General features: G+C 42.7%; 1 protein-coding gene across 18 annotated transcripts in view; it reads right to left on the bottom strand.

The window, feature by feature from the left end:
- Positions 1–18,852, bottom strand: part of NFIA (nuclear factor I A) — a 412,993-nt gene that overhangs the window by 277,850 nt on the left and 116,291 nt on the right. For 10 of the 18 annotated variants that reach the window (XM_083742770.1, XM_083742775.1, XM_083742766.1 and 7 more), the window contains exon 2: positions 4,203–4,734. In XM_083742770.1, the coding sequence (XP_083598896.1) occupies positions 4,203–4,734 (532 nt within the window). Of the gene's footprint in view, positions 1–4,202; positions 4,735–10,555; positions 11,234–18,852 lie in introns of those variants that run through there. The other 8 variants (XM_083742772.1, XM_083742762.1, XM_083742777.1 and 5 more) reach the window with 3 other exon arrangements.

Genomic DNA, 18,852 nt, shown 5'->3' with positions numbered 1-18,852 from the left:
CGTTCTAACTCAAAACCTTTGTGATCTTACACATGCTTTTTAGTAATAGGGAGCAGGTTCTCAATCTGTTACTATGGCCATCTGGTTAATCAGCAAATCATGCATAACTGTACAGTCATATGAAAGAATGACAACAGCAGTCACAAACCAATGAAAGCACATCATACCTAAACGACATTATTTTCCTTTGATTTAAATGAAATAAACACTGAATTTTTAAAAAGAACATTCTTTAAAAGGCTACATACAGTAATTAGAATAAAGTATGCACTGTCACAGTCATATGGAATAATGTGGTGTGATCAGAAATACTTTATATGGAATATATATACTTTTTGCAGGAAGCTATCAAGGGTTACAAAATCTTGTGCCAGCTCTGTTTTGAAGTGTTCAGAATTATTACAACAGTTTTTACATTATTGATAAATACCAAATGTTCTGTATTGCAGGATGATTGCAATAATGATCAATTGTACTAGAAGTATACAATGTACCTTTCAGATTTAGAACAAAGGTGCCCAAAATTTTGCAAAGGTATCTCACTATGCTTCATGACCGACTAACTCACATGGTGCTTCTTTACCAGCTATGGGGTAAATATCACCACCCTCCAAAATAATATACAATATTGATTTATTATAGATGAAAAAAGGTGCTCTTTATATTACACTGTCACTTATCTCCAGAACTAAACACATTTTCACAGCTACCAAAACAAAATCAGCCTTGTCATGACTTTGGCTTCAGTTCTTAATAGCATTACAATCTATAGGAAAAGGTCTAATTCAATTACTATATCTTGGTCAGATTTTTAGATTTTAATTCAGCATTTTTAAACACACACACACAAACACACAGAGTTTTCAAAGCATTTGCTATGTTTAGGCTGCAAACCTTAATATACATGTACTTGCTAGAGAGTAAGGTTGTGGGACTTACTTCTGAATAAACATTCATAGGCTCATGCTGTTAAAACCATGCCTAAAACAGATAATGGTCAAAAACATCAGCTATTGTATGTGGCAGACAAAACACAAGCTAGCTTTGTCCATTTAAAATATCCTCAAAAAACAAAGAGAAATCTTTAACCTCTCACAGAACCCAGTGCTTGAGCTTAGAATCCCCTTTTACAATGTGATCATGTTAGCTGAAGTTGCTCTGCTGCAGTAAAAAACAAGGAAGTTCTCGCTTGAGTGCCTACTAATGAACAAAGGTTAACTTTATCTCAAAGGTCAAATGCCTGGTGGCGAAGGTTATGACCCTAACAACTTAAATGGTGACCCTGCCACGTGCCAAGTATATTGCAGATTCTGATACAGATCATCTGGTAAAGAGCTGGTCATAAATTTACTTTGGTATTATACTCCCACAAAGAATACTGTTTGTCACAACAGTTTCCAAGTTGTCATTTGATACATGGGCTAGAGAACTAAGAGGGGAAAAGCAATCCAAAGTTAAAGGTAGCACTACTGTATTTTGATGGCCTTAAAAAAGAAAGCTAAAACTCCGAATTGAAACCAATGTTTTAATTTCAGTGTACTTTAGCCACCTCTTTGCTCATAAATTCTTTTATTCACAGTTTTCTTTCAATCTTTGCAAGCTAGTTCACATAATTGTCAAATTTTACATCCCTGTTTCTACATGATTTCCTTAGGAGAATAATTTGTTTTTGTGGCTCAGACTTACTTCGCAAGCAGGAGCATTGTTTAGATTTGAGCACATGATTTTCTTGCAAATGACTATGTCCTGGCACAAGGAGGGGGCAAAGAAGAAGGAGGGAAAGAGTCCTCCACACAATTGTTATAAATACATATTTAAGAAGGAAAGGGACATCATACTGCAGAAATCATCAGGAATTAAAGTATCTTGGAACAGTACACGAAATAATAGCACTCTGAGTGAAAAGGCCACAATGGTTTTGGCAAATATCTGAAAGCACGTTTTGGAGTCTGAACCTCTTGCCAACACTGGCAACTTCTCAAAACTTTTAAGTAGAAAGAAACATTTTCTGTTTGCAGACCTTTGGGGATATAGAAGACGCTCCTCAGCTCAGCTGTATATACGTTGATCAACCTGCCTATTATTTTATACATTTTTATTGGCAACTATCGCAGCATAACTATAAGGTCAGTAAATCTTTTAAAGCAAATCAGGTTGATCTGAAGACAAAGGGCCTTTAAGATTTTCTTCTGAAATGCTCTTGTTGCGCATACAGTACAAGTTGCCATTACTGCAGCTCTACAAGAGCCAATCACTATTAACTTGGCCAACGTTCAGGTTTAACAAAGGAGTCTGGGATACATCAGCGCAAGAAAGAAAGAAACTACAACCATTACCCCTAATGAAGGTTGTCCGATCGTAATGCAAATTGTTACTACGTTCTCAAGTACACAGCATCATTGAAATATTTTCTACAACACAAACGAACTGAAAAAGAGTGTGATATATTACACCTGCGGAAAAAGTAAGTTAAGATGTAAAAAAACACATTTTATAAGGATCTGCAAACACGAATACTCCCCCAAAAGCAGTTTACCTATATATGAAAATACCATTGGCATCCTTAAAAAGAGAGAGAGTCAAAGCTCACAAAGGTGATCATTACCAGATTGACTAGGCTCTATTGTTAGCATAGCAACACAACCGTACCACAGAATATTGCCAGATATATATTGCATAATGGAAGCAATTGAGTATATTATGCCTGATTGCATTAATATATAACAGTAACTTTGTTAAGGTGATACTATGAGTATTTGTAATCAATATAACAACTACTTTCAATTAACTGCCATGGATTATTTTAAAAATCAATCTACAATGCATGTCCTGAGTCAACAGATGTATGAAGATAGTTTGCAACATGCTGTTAGCACCAAACATTTTTAATGAAAGCATCCATATTTTAAATCTTTAACTGATTCATCAGCTTTCCATAAAGTCTCACAGAAAATCCTACAATGAAGTTGGGTCTACAGTCTATCATAGGCAGTTCTTAATTAACAAATTGAGCACTGGTATTTATTCTTTTAAAAAATAAATGAAAAAGCATCCACACCACAGCACTTCAGAAACACATCGCATATTCACCAATATTTTTGGACGTGTCACTCAGCATAAGTACACAATGCAAGTAACAGAATCACGTATATCTGCAAACTTAAAGCAAGCCATTCTTTCTAGGAGAAAAGCACAAAACCTCTTCAAAATCATACATGCCAACAACATTACTAAATGACAAGATGTCACACAACAAAGACCAATTACCATTTTCCATAAGACCATCCAACAGCCACCAATGTACCTAGCACCTAAAAATGCTAGATCAAATTAAAACTGTTAAGCTTATTAAATTTCCTCTCCAATCTGATCCAAACTGAAATATTGAAATGTCTGAGTCACAGAGAGACAAGTGGCTTGCTTTGAAACTGCTAGGCCTAATTACTGAGAAACTATGAATTTGACTAAAACAAGGTTACGGGAAAATGCACACTGTCTTGATCAGTAACAGCACTTATCTGTTACTAGTGGCAGGTATATGATAGTCACAGCCAGAAGTACAGTTGCAAACAATGCATGATCCATTTTCCTGAATCTCACGTGTTAAACTAGCAACCCATCCTTTAAAAGCAATAATATTCTACCCACAGGCGGAGGTTACCAGGAACTTTTTGTTTCCCCCTCTTTCATTAGGCAGGTGTTTTCTTACCAATGGCAATTAAAATCGACAGTTTGTGTATCTGTGAGGAGTCATCACTGTGTGCTCAGTGTTTTTTCTTAAGGCAGCCAAATTTTGGATATTTAACCATACTGTATTACAGTTTTTTTATAGTTATTAACATGTTGAGCAAAATAATCACTCAGAAATACACAGTACCCTCATTTCCAATTGTTAACCAGGCCTAGAAATATTTTGTACATACAGTCTCCATCTTCATACTACAGTTCCATCCTTATGAAAAAGCTTCAAAAAGGCAGAATGTTAGGTTACAATGTAAAAAAAACCCTCATGTTTTTGCAATCACCTTTTATTAAAAGCTTTGCAATACAACACAGGATGTCTATATCATCTCCACTACTGGTTAAACTTCAACCACTATCACAGCCACGCTGCCAACCAGCATGGTGGATGCAAGCACAGATTAGCCTAATTGGTTCAAAAAGTCATTAAAAGTTGAACAACTTGGGATAAAGGCACTTACCTGCTGCGTGCACAAAGTATGCCAAATATAAATCGAGTTCCTTAACAGAAACCCCTATATGATGCGGCTGTACGCACAGCCCTGGATTTGAGCACTGTGGGGACTTTACAAGGCGTTCGCCATCAGTACTTTCAAGCGGAATACCTTTAAATAAAATCACCATAACAAGGTCCAACCTCCAGACCTTATCTGCCTGGCGTAAGCAGTCAATTCTTCTCATCTTTCCCTTCTGGTCTGGATTGGAAAGAACACAACATGGAGGTTTTTTCCCCGTGACAGTTAGAACAAAATCCTCCCGATACTCAGGCCTGATGTCTTTCCGTAGTTTTGCCAGAAGTCTGGACGCCCATTTTTGTTTGACCTCAGGTTTTTCACTTAGCAATTCATCCTTCACAGCTCTCTCTTCTTCTTTTGACATGCGTTTCTCGTGTTTTTTAAAGTATTTTCGCTTTCGAGCTTGTAGGTTGAACCATGTGTATGCAAATGCTCGGACGTGGGGAAGAAGTGCTTCAATGAAGGGATGGAATTCATCCTGGAAGGAATTAAAATGAAGAATTATAAGAAGGAATAATTAGCATCGCAAAAGCTTTGTTTGTTTCACTAATAGTCGTCATAACTTACAAGCGGGCAATTTTAAGTCATCAGAACACAGGGAGGACCAAATCATTGTAGTGGATACACCAGGTAAAATCATAAATATATCCAATAACCCAATTTTCTGTAGTCACTAGGCCTCATTCAGAGAAAAAAAAAAAGGCAAAACCGCTTAAACACAAGTGTTGAAAACATCCTGGCATGCCAATCCTAATCACATTCGCTCAGAAATAAGTCCTCCTAAAATCCATGGGATGGACTTCTAAGCAAATGTACTTCGGATCAGGATGTAAGGGTATAAGCCTGAAACCACTGACTTTACAATAGTTCCCTTTAAGTCAATAGACAAGTCCAGAATCAGTAACCTGAGGTTGGCAATAAGTTTTTTTGTGATCTTAATCCCAACTGAAAGCAGGGATATATTTCTTTGCTCTTTCCGTGACCCTTCTGTGAATGGTGCGGCCACTGTAGCATATGCCCACCGATTTGGCAAAACCTAAACATCTGGATGCCAATTAGCACTGGTATGTCAAACCTGATGTACAGTACAAACTTTTCCTAAAATGTATTTTAAAGTATCGACCTGTAATGTAACAGAATTTCAAATTAGGATTATGTAAATAGAATCAAATATATGATTATTTTAATAGTAAGGAAACATAAAATGCTATCACATTTTCTAAACATATGCAATAAAATCCTCAAAATGTGGAATTCTGAAAGGTTTCTCCGATCTTTATATATAAAACGAAAACTGTATATAACACATCGCGAGTACAATTCTCTTTTACTTAAGTTTGTTTAAATGATGAAAAGAACCCTGGAAGCTAGAAAGTTTATATACAGATCCAGAAAGCTATTAAATAAAACACCTAGATTTGTACAGGTAATAAAATATGGATAATAAATCATTGACATTATACGTATTACTTTAATTTGTCCTTTTATAAAAATAGAAAAAGACATTTAAACGTTTCTCCCACGTCAATGAACATATTGAAAGAGAGGTCATGGATCAAACTTTTAAATAAAGGTGTGCACACTGCAAATGCTGCAAAGGCCATACAGGTCATTGGAAATGTATTATAATCATTATGTATATTATTTATATGCATGCAATTAGTTATGGAAGTACCTATAGAAAAACATATGCTATTAAAATATCTGATCCTGTAAACACACAGCTGTGAAATGTGATTATTTCTCCTACTGAAACTGGCATGCATTTGAAAGAGGTGCTATCACTGTCAACATATGTTTTTATAAACATGGACTTTCTCCTATGCATAAAAGTACACATACTTATGTATCAAAGAGGTTGGCAACTTATTTTTCATGCAATTCCTTAATTTATGAAATGTGTTACTATAGCCGTTACCAAAATAATTTCATATTTATTTATTTATTAAAAAGAAGCATCTCTATTTAACACTTTGCAAGGTCTCTTTTCTACTCAATTAAATACAGGTGTGAAAGAAAGAAAAAGCGCCCAAATGATTCTAAAAACTGTGGGCCTCTCAGGACCGCAAATGGTTAATTGCTGTATACTGTATCTAAAATATAACAGACAAATGACAATTTGTTATGTATTTCAGTAGAAAAGATTCTTAGAAAGTACATAAAGGGGCCAAAACATGTTACGGGAATGGAAGGGATAGGTATTTGCATGAATGTTTAGCTGGGTCTAATATATAAAATAGACATTTCACAAAATAATGATTTCTGACACTCCCTTGAAACAACCCAGCTTTATATGTCAAAGAAGTACAAAAGACATATTGGGAGAATAGCAGTTTCAACAGCAGTAGATCAAAGGCAGAATGCTTATTTGCATTTTCAAAAATGAACTTTAAAAAAAAACCACACACACACCAAATGTATCACTAATAGAGGCTGCCACTAAGAGCAAAGTAAACTATTACGCAGGATACAACACACCGAGGCCTTTTCCACACGCACACAGAGACACAGTTCAGAATAGTCAACAGCATCACAAATGGGGCCTTTTATAATGTTTTATCTTCTATGCTGTATAAAACATTTGCTAAAGTAATTCACTGCAAAATAAATGATCACTTCAGATATTGGCTTTATCCTAAAAACTGTTTTCTACATTTTATTAACTAACCTTGTATGCTCGCAGTCCTTCCTGGCTCTAACTTGAACTCCTTCCCAACTATACTTCTTTTATTCTATTGTAAAGCCGAGTCAATAGTGCATGGTTGAAAAAGGTAAAAAATAGCTAAAAGATTTATGTAAAAGCTTCAAAAACCACCAAATGACTTTGAAATAATGATACAGTGATGAGGTCCATCATTGCTGATATAAGGACTGTTAAGCAAATAGGATTTGTCAAGATTGTAGATGGGAGGTTTACTGCTTTTTCAAAATAATTCTACCTCATGTACAAATATACCCTTTTTAAAAAGACAGCCTCCCAAATCTCACTGTGAAGGTATTAGAAAAGGAGCAATAATATATATCCAACAACTGAGATGAATTACAGCTTTATATTTTATGTTACATTACAGTTTCTTCAATTACCAAGGTTTTCCTGGTGAATTTAAGAAATGTCCAGGTATGTGTGCATAATCACTTTAAAAGATTAAAAGTAGCCAATTCAAAAAGTGGTAATGGGGTCTTTGTCCTAAGTTAGGATTAGAACCAAAACTTCTCATAAAGTTTAGTAAGTTGCATTTTGAACAAGGAAGATTGCTTTAAAAAGAGCATATGCATCTTCCATTATTTGCCGGGGCTGGGTAAGGGGAGATAACAAAAGTGAGTTTATAAATCCTTTCTGCGGCTCGTAAGTATTGCGCTTCAACAAGCACATTGCCACAACTGCACAGCTAAAGTTTGGCTCACAGAACAAAAAAAAAATTGGTGTATATTTGTAAATGAGAAAAGGCGACCGGAAAAATAATCTGAACCCTTCTACAAATAAAAGCATGCAACATTATAGCAATCTTTGGAAGCACTGCTCCGTTTGAAAGTTAGTCAGCTCTATAAACTCTCAAAGCATCAATACTTCTATAAACCATAGGCCAACGTATATTTGCCTGCACATCTATGATGAGCTGTTAATGTAAAGCCAGGACAATGTCAGATAAACAGCAAGTAGGTAAATCACCTATAGTGGTGTGGAGGGGGCCACGGAATAGATAACCCTTTAACAGGTACTTTGTCCTAGTCTTCCAGCTCCATTAGCCGGGTATATGTGCTTTATGATTATGTTTTAAATCATACTAGACAAATTTAAAGGAGACAAGGGTTTTGAAACGCTAATACAACTACTTAAGCCTTTCCTAATAGTATAACTTATGGTTTATATGTATCTAGTTCTATATTCGAAACACTCTTGGTGGGTTGTATAAAGACGCCTTTGAATACCTAGACGCTATTTCCAAATGTGCAATGAGAATGCAGAGCGCTTTGCAGCAGAATGTCTCTTATGTTAAGATTTCCTTTTTATATGTGCTATAACTATCTGAAATCTGCATGCTGTATGGTTGGGCCTACTAAAAACCAGAATACCCAGATACAGTATACATACGAGAGAGAGTGTGTGTGTGTGTGTGTGTGTGTGTGTGTGTGGTAAGGGGGAGAGTGGGCAGCTTGAGGTAGGTGTATGCATGTGTTTTAAAGAGTGGGAGATCTGTACTACCCTGTGTAAATAAATCAAAAGGGGGGGGGATAACTGGGTTGAGTTCTCCATGAAGTAAGACAAAACTTTTCACTAGATCTAGTCTTCGGACGATGTACAGAAGCTCCAAACACATTCCAGTGTATGTTTGTGGCATCTGCCTATACAGTAATCGACTTTGAGGTTGTTAACATAGTTAAGCTGCATTGTGTACCAATTCTGGTTGCAAGTTCATGGATTACAGGTTAGGCAGCGAGGCTCTGTCAGTGACTGAGTGTTATCCACACCTAAGCATTTACTTGGTCATCTTGCAAAATCCACTGTGAAGCCCTCTTTTAAAAGGCACCCACACAAGCACTTCAAAACCCATACAAAGGCAGGAAATAATATTGGACGCTTGGGTCCCCAAGTGTTTCACCCCAAAATCATCATCACATCCTGCTAACTGAAGGTGGGTAGCAGCACTCTGTGCCAGAAAAACGTCTTGAAATGGTAATGAAAGAACTTTATCTAAATCCTCTAGAAACTTTCACAGTGTAAGACTGAGAGGCAACAAACTTCCAACCAAGATTACTGAGTTGCAGAAAGAGAAGGGAAAGGGAAGGCACACACACGTATATATATAAATGAATACATATTGGGGCTATGTTTCTAAATTGTGGAAATAAATCCGAGAAAAAAGATAGGGTGTGTGACTGTTATCTGAAGATTTGGCGCTGCCATAAAGTTTTCTTTGGCGGGGGGGGGGGCACCACGCGGGGGGGGGGGTAGGATCGTGTTTGAGGTTAGAAAGGAAAGTTGTCCGAAGTCTTAGGGAGCAGTTTCCCATGTGTTGCATAGGCGTCTGGAACAGAACCCTTCCGATTCAGAGCAGTGTAATCGGAACGGGATCTGGAGAGGTGGGTGCGAGGTGGGGGTGGTAGGGTGGGAATCAGGTCCGAAAATATTGCCAGCCCACGAAGAACTTAAGAGCTGCTGCGTTGCAAACAAAAGGGGTCGAGCAACTTTATGCGAGAAGAAACTGCCTTCCCCGCCTCCCCTTTCTGCAAGCAGGACGTTGCAAGCCCAACTTCCCAAAGGAAACAACCCCAGGCGAACGTGACACCCGAGCAAGTGACAAGGCGCACTGGAGGCAGCCGGGGAGGCAGCTCTGGGCTGGGATCGCTGGGCAGGGACATGCAAGGGCTGCAGTGCCGCCGAGGATCCCGAGCTGGGTTTGGTGCACGAGAGGAGCGGGAGGGCAGGCGCTGCAGGAGGCGCTGCAGCAGGAACCGAAGCAGCAGCAACGAGGGGCTCCGGCTAAGAAACGCCCGGGGGTTCCTGAAACATCCAGCTAGCCGTGCAAAAACCCCGTGCAATGTCTGGAAGGGCCAGAGCCCTGGGCATAGGTGCAATGCATCTCTCTCTGGCACTACGTCTCCGCCTGAGACTCTAACCGAGGGAGCCGCTGCAAAAGCACCAGCCACACAAATTCGAGGCTGCTGAACAAAAAGTGTGCGAGGAGTTTGGGGAGGTATAGCAATGCAGCTCGAGCAATGGGGAGGGGGAAGAGAGATGCATGCAGCACGCAGCTACTCAATGCTACACTTTAAAAACAAAACAGAAAGCATCTAACTGTATCTGTGTCGTGTGTTGCTCCATTTGCATGCATTCGTCGCCTCGGAAGCACAAACAGTGAGTATTGATTTCAGATGACCAAGCATGTAATGGGGTTGCACGACTGCGAAACACGTGCAGATCGTCCTCGAACGCGCGCACACGAACACGCACACACGGGATTTCGGCGCGACCCCCTCCGGCCGCCTCCGCCAGATCCCCCTTCCCTCCGGCAGGGACGTCTGCGCACCCCAATATTAATTAAACCCTTAATAACGAGGCGCCATTAGCCATGTGTCGCTACAAATGGCCGTGCAAGAGCAGGAATGCAAGCGAGTGGGAAAGAAAAGTTACTTTCCGCCCGCGGGATTTCGCCCTCCCGCCCTCTGCGCCCCCTTCCCGCCGCCAGGCTCCCCCGAACCCCCGGCCAAGACAGACAGACGAGCAGACAGACAGACAGACAGAGAAGCCCCTTGCCCTCCTCCTCCCCCCCCCCAATGAATCCGAATAAGCTTCTTACCTGGGTAAGACAGAGAGGAGAATACATGGTTGCTGCGGGGGGGTTTGTGGCTTGGAGGTGTGTGAGTGAGAGGGAGAGAGAGAGAGAGAGAGAGAAAGGGAGGGAGGGAGGGAGGGAGGGAGAGAGAGAGAGAAGAGAGAGAGAGAAAAAGAAAGAGGGGGGAAGAGCCGAGCCTGCTTCTTGCTTTCACATTTCCAACTCTGCTCAACTGCAGCCAGCAGCGCTGATCAGCTCCATGAGCTGAACTTTAACCCCGCCTAGAGTTTCCCTAGCCTACACGCTAGACATGTCTCCTGTGCCCGGGCGTTAAAGGCATAGCGCGCACTTCCCCCCGCGCTCGCAGCCCGGGCAGCCTCTCGACAGCGCCCGGCTCCCTCCAGCTTCCCCGGGAACCTGCCCGCGCGCCTCCTGCTCCTGCTGCTGCTCCGCTCTGCACCGCTCCGCCAGCAGCAGCAGCAGCAGCTCGCTCGCTGCCTTGCCCGGGGGAGGGGGGCTGCGGTGCTACTGCTCGGCCAGCCCTCCCGATCCCCGATCCCAGGCTCTCAGTGCATTACTGGGTAGCGCAGGCAGCAGGAGCCGTTTGCAGGCAGGGCTCCCGAGCGGCGAGAGGCTCTGCAGGATGTGCTTAAGCAAACAAAACTACTTTTCCATATTTCTGCCGCTTTCGCGCTCCCCTCCCCCTCCACGAACGCTCTCGCTCTCCCCCACCCCCACTTCTCTCCCCACCCCCAACCTCATCCACAAGACCTTCAAGGAGATCGTCTTAAGGACTTTGGACTAAACTTTCGCCATTCGTCTCATGCGGAAAGAGGCTTTCCGAAATCTTACAGTAGCAGTAGCACCCATAGAAAGCATATAGATACAGATACAGAGCATTTTTCAAAGGGCTGGCAGACAAGTCCGGGCGCACTGTGGATTTGAAACTTTGCAAATTGTTTTTCCAGAAATCGTGTCCCCAAGTAAAGCTCTAATGGGTGGGGCTTTCTACATTGTTTTGTTTAAATATGAAGGCTAATAAGGCATTAAGTGTGTGGCTTCTAATAATTGTGGATATATTTGTATGGACTGCTTTGTATGAGAGCATGATCACCAGCTGAGAGCAGAGCCAAACACATTTGTTCAGAACTTTCTAGCTCTTGGCATATGAATGTCGGTTAAAAAACAAAACTCAGGGCACTTTATAGCCAAGGATGCTTATTTTACTAATAATGCACAGCTTCAAAACTGCACTGCAACCCTCAAGCAATAAAGTTACTACTTAAAGTTGCTCAACTTTGAATTGAGCCTTCTGTCCTTTATTTATCTTATAATGCATTGTTTTGGCACAAGAAAGGTTTGGTTTTGGGGGTTTGGAAAGTTTCCAGTCAGACAACTTTTCTTTTATTGAGTCTTACATTTTCTCTCTAGTCTTTCTTCAGTCTCCTAAGTGGCATCCTCTCTAGTCTTCCTTTCATTTCCCCAAATGCTGCAGCTTTCAGACACTTGCATATCCACAACCATTCATAATTTTTTTTAAAAAAACACACGTAAAGAGGAAGAGGATACCACAAGACATACCACATTCAGCATGCATGACTTCTGATGTGGACCAGAGATCTAGGTGTTTCGAATTTAAGAATGTTTTAAAATACTGCAAGGACTTTTAGAGGAAAATACATTGCCCAAGGCTATTAAGGGAGGAGGCCTAAGTCGCTATATCACTTTTATCTCCTGGAGGCCCTTCCTTTTCCCAAGTTGAGTGCTTCACTAAAATTATCATTTGTGGATTGCAGATGTCTAAGCTAAGTGCAAAATTACCTTCAGTTTTCATTCATACCTTTTAAAAAAAGAATAAAAAGAATGGCCCAATACCTGTCAGTGATATAATGACATGGAAACACACCCAACTAAACATTTTCTGGGATCTCTCAGCTTTCCAAGTTTCCTTGACAGAACTTTCTGGCTGACAGTCTTACAAAAAGCTAAAACACTGAGGAAAAAGAAGTGACTAAAGTACTGTTTTTTTTAAAAAAAACAAAACACCTCACTTATGATTTATGACTTTCAATTTGTTCCCTAGCATGCTATGTCTTTCCTTTATTTACTCATTTGCCCCTCTCTCCCAAGAGTAGCTGGAGGTCCAATGGTAGTCATAGCTTGACCTCCTTTGTGTTCCCTACACATTGTATACATACTGCCTGCTCCCACAACCAATTCAGCACATAGCAGTCACCATATAGTCCTGCATGTGCCTACTCTTAACCAGGCTAGGCCAACCAGTCACCGCATTTGCCACCATGCACAAGTTGTTCAAAATGTACAGAGATGCTGCTACAAACACTGAGAAAGGGGTGTTTGTCCTGAAACTGACAGCAGAATGTGAACAGGGCAATAAATGCACCACTGCTTTAGCCACAGACTTGTAGCCCAGCCTGACTTTACAGCATAGCTGTGCGAATAGTGTGAACGGTGGCATGACTAGGCAGACAAGTTAGCTGGGAATGGTACTTTATAAGACCCAAATGTCTGTGGGATATGTTTTAGCAAGAGAGAACACAATCATTTTACACATATACTAATGTTTTTCACCTTTTCCCAGTCTCACGTGCCATAAAACATTAATCCTCTGTGTGTGTGTGTGTGTGTGTGTGTGTGTGTATTCATCCCATATACATACAGACACACGCACACGCACACACACAAACACACGCATCCCTACGAATGCTTAGGGAGATGTTTTAAGATTTCCCTTAATCCACAAAGCAGACAGGGGAAGGCTAATTTGTCAGCGAGGCAGAATCGGGCCCTTGGCTCCGCTGCCGTCGCTGGCAGACGGCTTTGCCGTACGATTTCCAGCTCTTTGCGGTTAGGAATATTATCTTAAGTAACTTTTGGCGCCCTTCGTAAGACTTTTGGACGTGGGATGATTGTTTGCGCCCTCTAGGCAGACGTTGCATCCAAGTTCAGGCACTGAGCCTTTGCACATCCGCTCCCTCCTCGCCTTCCCCACCCCCTCCCGAGAAGCCTACACAAAAATGCTCTCACATCCGCGCGCGCCCTCTGGATCCCCCATAAACACACACACACACACACACACACACACGAGTGTGTAGCTGGGCAAGGCACAAACATAATATAAACTTTGAGCTTCCCTCCTCAAAAGAGGCGCAAACCTCGCTTCAAGCCCCCGAAAAGGTTTCCTCAAGAAGATTCCCCCACAGAGGGGAGGAGGGGAAGTCCGTCGTCCCGAGGGCATAAAAAGAGATATAACAAGAGGCGGGGGAGAGGGAGAGAGGCGGTCAAATACACTTAGAGGATCCCGCTTCATTAAAAACATTGCAGACGAAGATCTGGCTGAAGCCAACATTGTCTCTTTAAAAGGGGAACTTCGAAAAGTGCTATAGGCTGCTGCTGCTGCCGCTACCGTGAAATGGTATATGTCTCTCTGTGAAGAGACTTTCTGCCGTGAGCCCTCCTCCTATCCATATTCTACCTGGCACGCTGCCCGGCATTGCATTTGCCATGTTTTATTTGCAGAAACTTTTACCTCGCCAGCCTCGGTGAAATCCTCTTAGATATATAAATTACGTCGCGGAGGGTTCACTTATACGGACCATCTTGAATATATATCAAGGAGAGACTTAACGGGAAATCGCATTAATATGATTTAAAAACTTTTTAGGCAAGAGAGATCTTTAAACCACTTCCTCGGGGTTAGTTCCGCTGGTCGAAAGCGGGAGCTTGCTCCGGAGCAGAGTCGCTCGACCACCGGCAAATGACAAGTGAAGTCACGACTAGTCGATACTTTCCATGCCATTCCCCTCCCCCAATTGCAGTTTTCTTTACTTTAAAGCAATTGGGGGTAGTCTCCCCCCCCCCCGGAAAAAAGTCAGAGCGGGGTAGTTTCCTCGCAGCTACTACTTTTCTAGTGGGGATTTCACTGCCTTGGCTCTTAAAGCGAGATCTGCCTACTCGAGCGCCCTGGCCGCTGAGAAACTGGGGGCCCGGTTGGCGTCCATTGCCCGGCACGAAGAAGACGTCCAAACTTCCGCTTTAGAAGAGCGGGCTTAAGGAGTCTGCGATGAAGTTCCGAAGCGTTTCGGAAAGCCCTGGCCTTGGCCAGCTCGAGGACTCAAGGACCTCCTGCATGGCTGCAGGCGAGGGTTTTACACCGGAAAGGGCTGCCAGAGGCTATTTCGAGCACAAGTGTGTGGTTGGTTATGTTGGACTTGGTTTCTACTGAGAGCTCCGGTCCAGAGAAAGACAGCCAGCCTGGCTCCCAACCAGCAAGTTCTAACTCTCCCAATTCTCTGGAGTTCAGTGCAGGAAGGAGGAAGAGAAGAGAGGGAATATATATCATGCCACCTACCTACCCGTGCGCGCGTTTACGCTCTCTCTCTCTCTCTCTCTCTCTCTCTCTCTCTCACACACACACACACACACACACGGATCTTACAATTCTCACAATCCCTCCTCACATAAGCAAATTTCACTCGCTGGGTGAGATTCAGAGTTCAGCACTTCTCAGTCCCACTGATTTAAACGGTAGTCAAGTGAGTGCCTAAAACTGCAGCTCAGATCAACAACGAGAGTTCAAAGTGTTTATCTTTGACTGGTCCCAGTAAATGAAGAGGGGGGGGGGTCACAAACTCCAGACGTGCCTACCCAATACGCAGTGTATACACACGTTCGAGGGACTCATCCAACGGTCAAGCATAGAAGCATAGTTTGCAACAGAGATCACGAAGAATTCAACAGGGCAGGGTCCTCCAAAGCACTTTGAAGTCTTCCGCCCTAATCATGCCTACTTGGGAGTAAATCCCCGTGCAATCAGTGGGACCTGTAATCATGTTAAGGGGGGGGGACACCCTCGATTCCTCCAAAGCACTTTCATATCTTAGGATGCCCCCAATCACGAGTAACAGTGGTTCGAACCAGGCGATGATCGGAACACACCAGAATAAAATAGCAAACAAACAAAAACAACAGTGCAGTCAGAAAAGGGGGGGCTCACTGGTGTCATCTCCTCCCCTGCATAAGAAATATCGACAGCAGAGTATATATTTGGGACAAGGTTGCTGCAGAAACGCTCAAGAGTTTCAATCACAGAGCACAAAGGTGAATGCAACGTTAAGCAGAACTGATCGCGCCATGCACTTTCACTGAGAGAAAACTTGGTTTTGTTATTACAGATCTCTCAGCAAAATCCAAATGTATTATATAGCTCTGCGCTGGTTTGGCAGCTACCAACTATCCCTCGGTGCGCCGAGCAGAGAGAACTTTAGAGAAGAGGGAGGGACGAACGCCACTCGCTCTTTTCCACCTCCTTCCACTTTGGATATTTCGAACATTACAACATCCAGTCTGTTCTCTTATTGGATGGCGCTCTAGTCCATCATAGACATTTGCTACATTGATTAGAGAATGGGCTTGTCAATTACATCCCTAGTCTAGACGCTTCCTTTTGTGTTGGGCTGGCTGCCGATCCCAGACGTCTTTTTACAGAGCTGAGCACGTACATTTGGGGGGGGGGGGGTTTACACCGAGCAAGCTCAGCGGTTTTCTCAGATCGCTGGGGGGCGGGGGGGGGAGAGAAAAGTCTAGTGCACGCAGCAAAACCCACCCACTCTGCCTCTTATCTGGTATCTAGTGCGCACACGGGCAAACGCAGTCCGTTAAACCTTACTTTGCAGCAATTAAAACAGGTTACAAAGCAAACATCTGCAATACAATAGCCATTAAAACCTCACGTCAACCACATTCTCTTTTCCGTTTTTGAAAGCATGGAAATAAAAGGCTGAAGAAGACGCGTCCACGTACCATTGCAATGTAAATAAAGAGTACGTGAGAAACTTTAAAAGGTCGAGTCAATGGGCTTCATCATTAGTTCTCACACGTTGCTCTTTTCCATAAAAAATAAATAAACTAAACTTGTAGCAACTGAAAATCATAAATAATTTTTTTTAAAAGGTAGTTAATTACCAAGCTGCTGGGTAAGCTTTTTAAAATATAAATAAATAAATGACACCTTCCGAATCAAAACGATTTGTGATGGACTCTCTAGCCTCTCTGTTTTTGAAAGCGATCCAAGCCGGGTTGGCTGGGTTCTCAGATTCTCTCTCTCTCTCCCTGGCTTTGCCTTGTGTGCGTTGGATTGTGTTAGACTTTGCAGAAGTTGCAATCGATTCGACAGACTTCCCCTCCCCCGCTTCCCAGCCCGCTGATTTCCGCAATCGCTGCAATTTGCATAGGAGCCACACACACGGGGAGGAGGTCCGTTCTCACGGAGGCCAGCGCTGGACCAATCGCGGCCTCAGGAATTCCTTTCAGCGCGCGCTCCGGCCGGGAAAGCGCTGCCAGCAGACTAGGCCTCCTTCCAAACACCGCAGCGGCAGCAGGAAGGAAGGAGAAAAGGAGGGGAGCGCTCTCTCTCTCTCTCTCTCTCTCTCTCTCTCTCTCTCTCTCTGCGCAGTGCGAGCCCTTTCTGCAGGCGGACGCCGCGATGAATGGAAGGGGGTGGGGAAGAGCAGGAGGCACGCGGGGGGGGGGGGATGTAACTGGGCGACTGCAGATTTGCTGCACGGCGCAGGACGGGTCTTTCCCGAAATGTAATATTCTGCCACCGGTTCCCTTAGCTGAATAGTGCGTGCACTGTTCCATCCTAGGTGCATTTACTCGGAAGTGGCCCCCTTTAGGTTCGCTGGGAATTGCTCCCAGGTAAGGAGGCGTAGGCTTGCCACTTAAGGGGTCAGAAATCCTCTCTTGCACAAGAAAGCTCCATAGACCCTAGAGCTTAGACTCAGGATCCCATCCGGTGGAAGTAAGCGATCAGTTTTACCCATTACTTGGAAATAAGTTTCCTTGCAATTAATGGACTTGCTTCCATTAATTCACATGGTGTGTGTTTGAGGAAACTGTGTCTGAATGCTTAAATTTTAAGCGCAAGTGTTTGGGAAGAAGCACCAGTGAAACCAATGGGGACACTATCGTGCAGTCCTTGGAATAACTTCTCTCTATCCAAAATCCTTTGGTCATTTCATTCATTCATTACACCATTCAACTTGAAAAGTAGTTGCAAAATGTCCAGTATCTACAGTACCTGAAAAAAACAGACTAAAGGATCTCAACCATCTGCTAGTGTAAAACAATTTTTTCACTGAAATTATTTTAAAACTACTGCTTGCAGTGTGCCTTATGCTCAGTTTCTGTGATGCTATTTTGGCCTGTTTAAATCAGAAAGGTTTCTCCCTTTGTGGAGAAGTCTTGTTTGTGTGTACGGTCTCACAGATCAGCATATTTAAGGCTTGAGGCATGCATATCTAGGAGAGAATGCAAATATAATGCTTTCTTAAATTGCATGGCAGCTTGTTCCTCTCCAGCAGTGAGAATTCTGCAGCAAAATCAGGCAACTCTATGAGAATAAATTTTGTTCAAAGTTAAATCTTGTCTTTTCTTTTTCTTCTGTGTCTGCCCCTGCAATCTGAGGTTTGGTTTGTTCACAGAAATTTGCTTTGCAAGCGGCCTTCTGCAGAAAACTTGTTCTATGCTTGTGACATGTGATCCTGTTTTGATTGTGACTAGCATACGAGTGGATGGAGTAGCTGTGCCTTGCATTAGGACAGAGCTTAGGAACCTGTGGCCTTTCAGATAACGTTGGCCATTGACCATGCTAGTTGGACCTGGTATAAGTTAGAGTCCTACAACATCAGGAAGACCCCTGCATTAGGAGTTTGGAATAGATGACACCTGGGAAATAGAGAGAAACAGAGGTTTTCTTGCTTTGGAGTAGAGAGAAAACCTCAATGCAGAAAATACTGTTTAGTTGGCTAACTTGTTTCAGTGGCATTGTAAAACACAACACTGATCATTTGCAAATTATTCTTAGATCCTCCTCTTAGATCTTGGATCTTTTAGCCCTACTCAGCTCTAAGATTTTGCCAGCAGGGGAGACAATACCAATACTGGATTGGATGGCGTGGTGAGGCAGTGGCACTCACCCAAACTTCTGGCTGCTGAGTCGCTGCTGCTTGCCGAGAAGGAGAGGGGTGAGGCAATAGGAAACTGCATTGTGGTGAACAAACTGGCAGGAACACCATTTCCCCCCCTGCCATGCGCTGATCCCACCCAGTAAGCAGCAGCGATGCAGGTGCAAGGATGTCAGGTAAGCACCACTACCCCACCATGCTGTCCTCTAGTGGTCAATACTGTGCTACATGAACAAATAGATTGAATTGGCGTCTGATAGGTTCTTATTAGATATAGCAATGAAGGCATTGTCTGCACCTATGTTGACATTATGAAGGAACAATGTAGAAGTG

Source organism: Podarcis gaigeae (genome assembly GCF_964106915.1).
Source record: "Podarcis gaigeae genome assembly, chromosome: 6".
Lineage (NCBI taxonomy): Eukaryota > Metazoa > Chordata > Lepidosauria > Squamata > Lacertidae > Podarcis > Podarcis gaigeae.
This window is presented reverse-complemented; position numbering and strand designations above follow the sequence as displayed.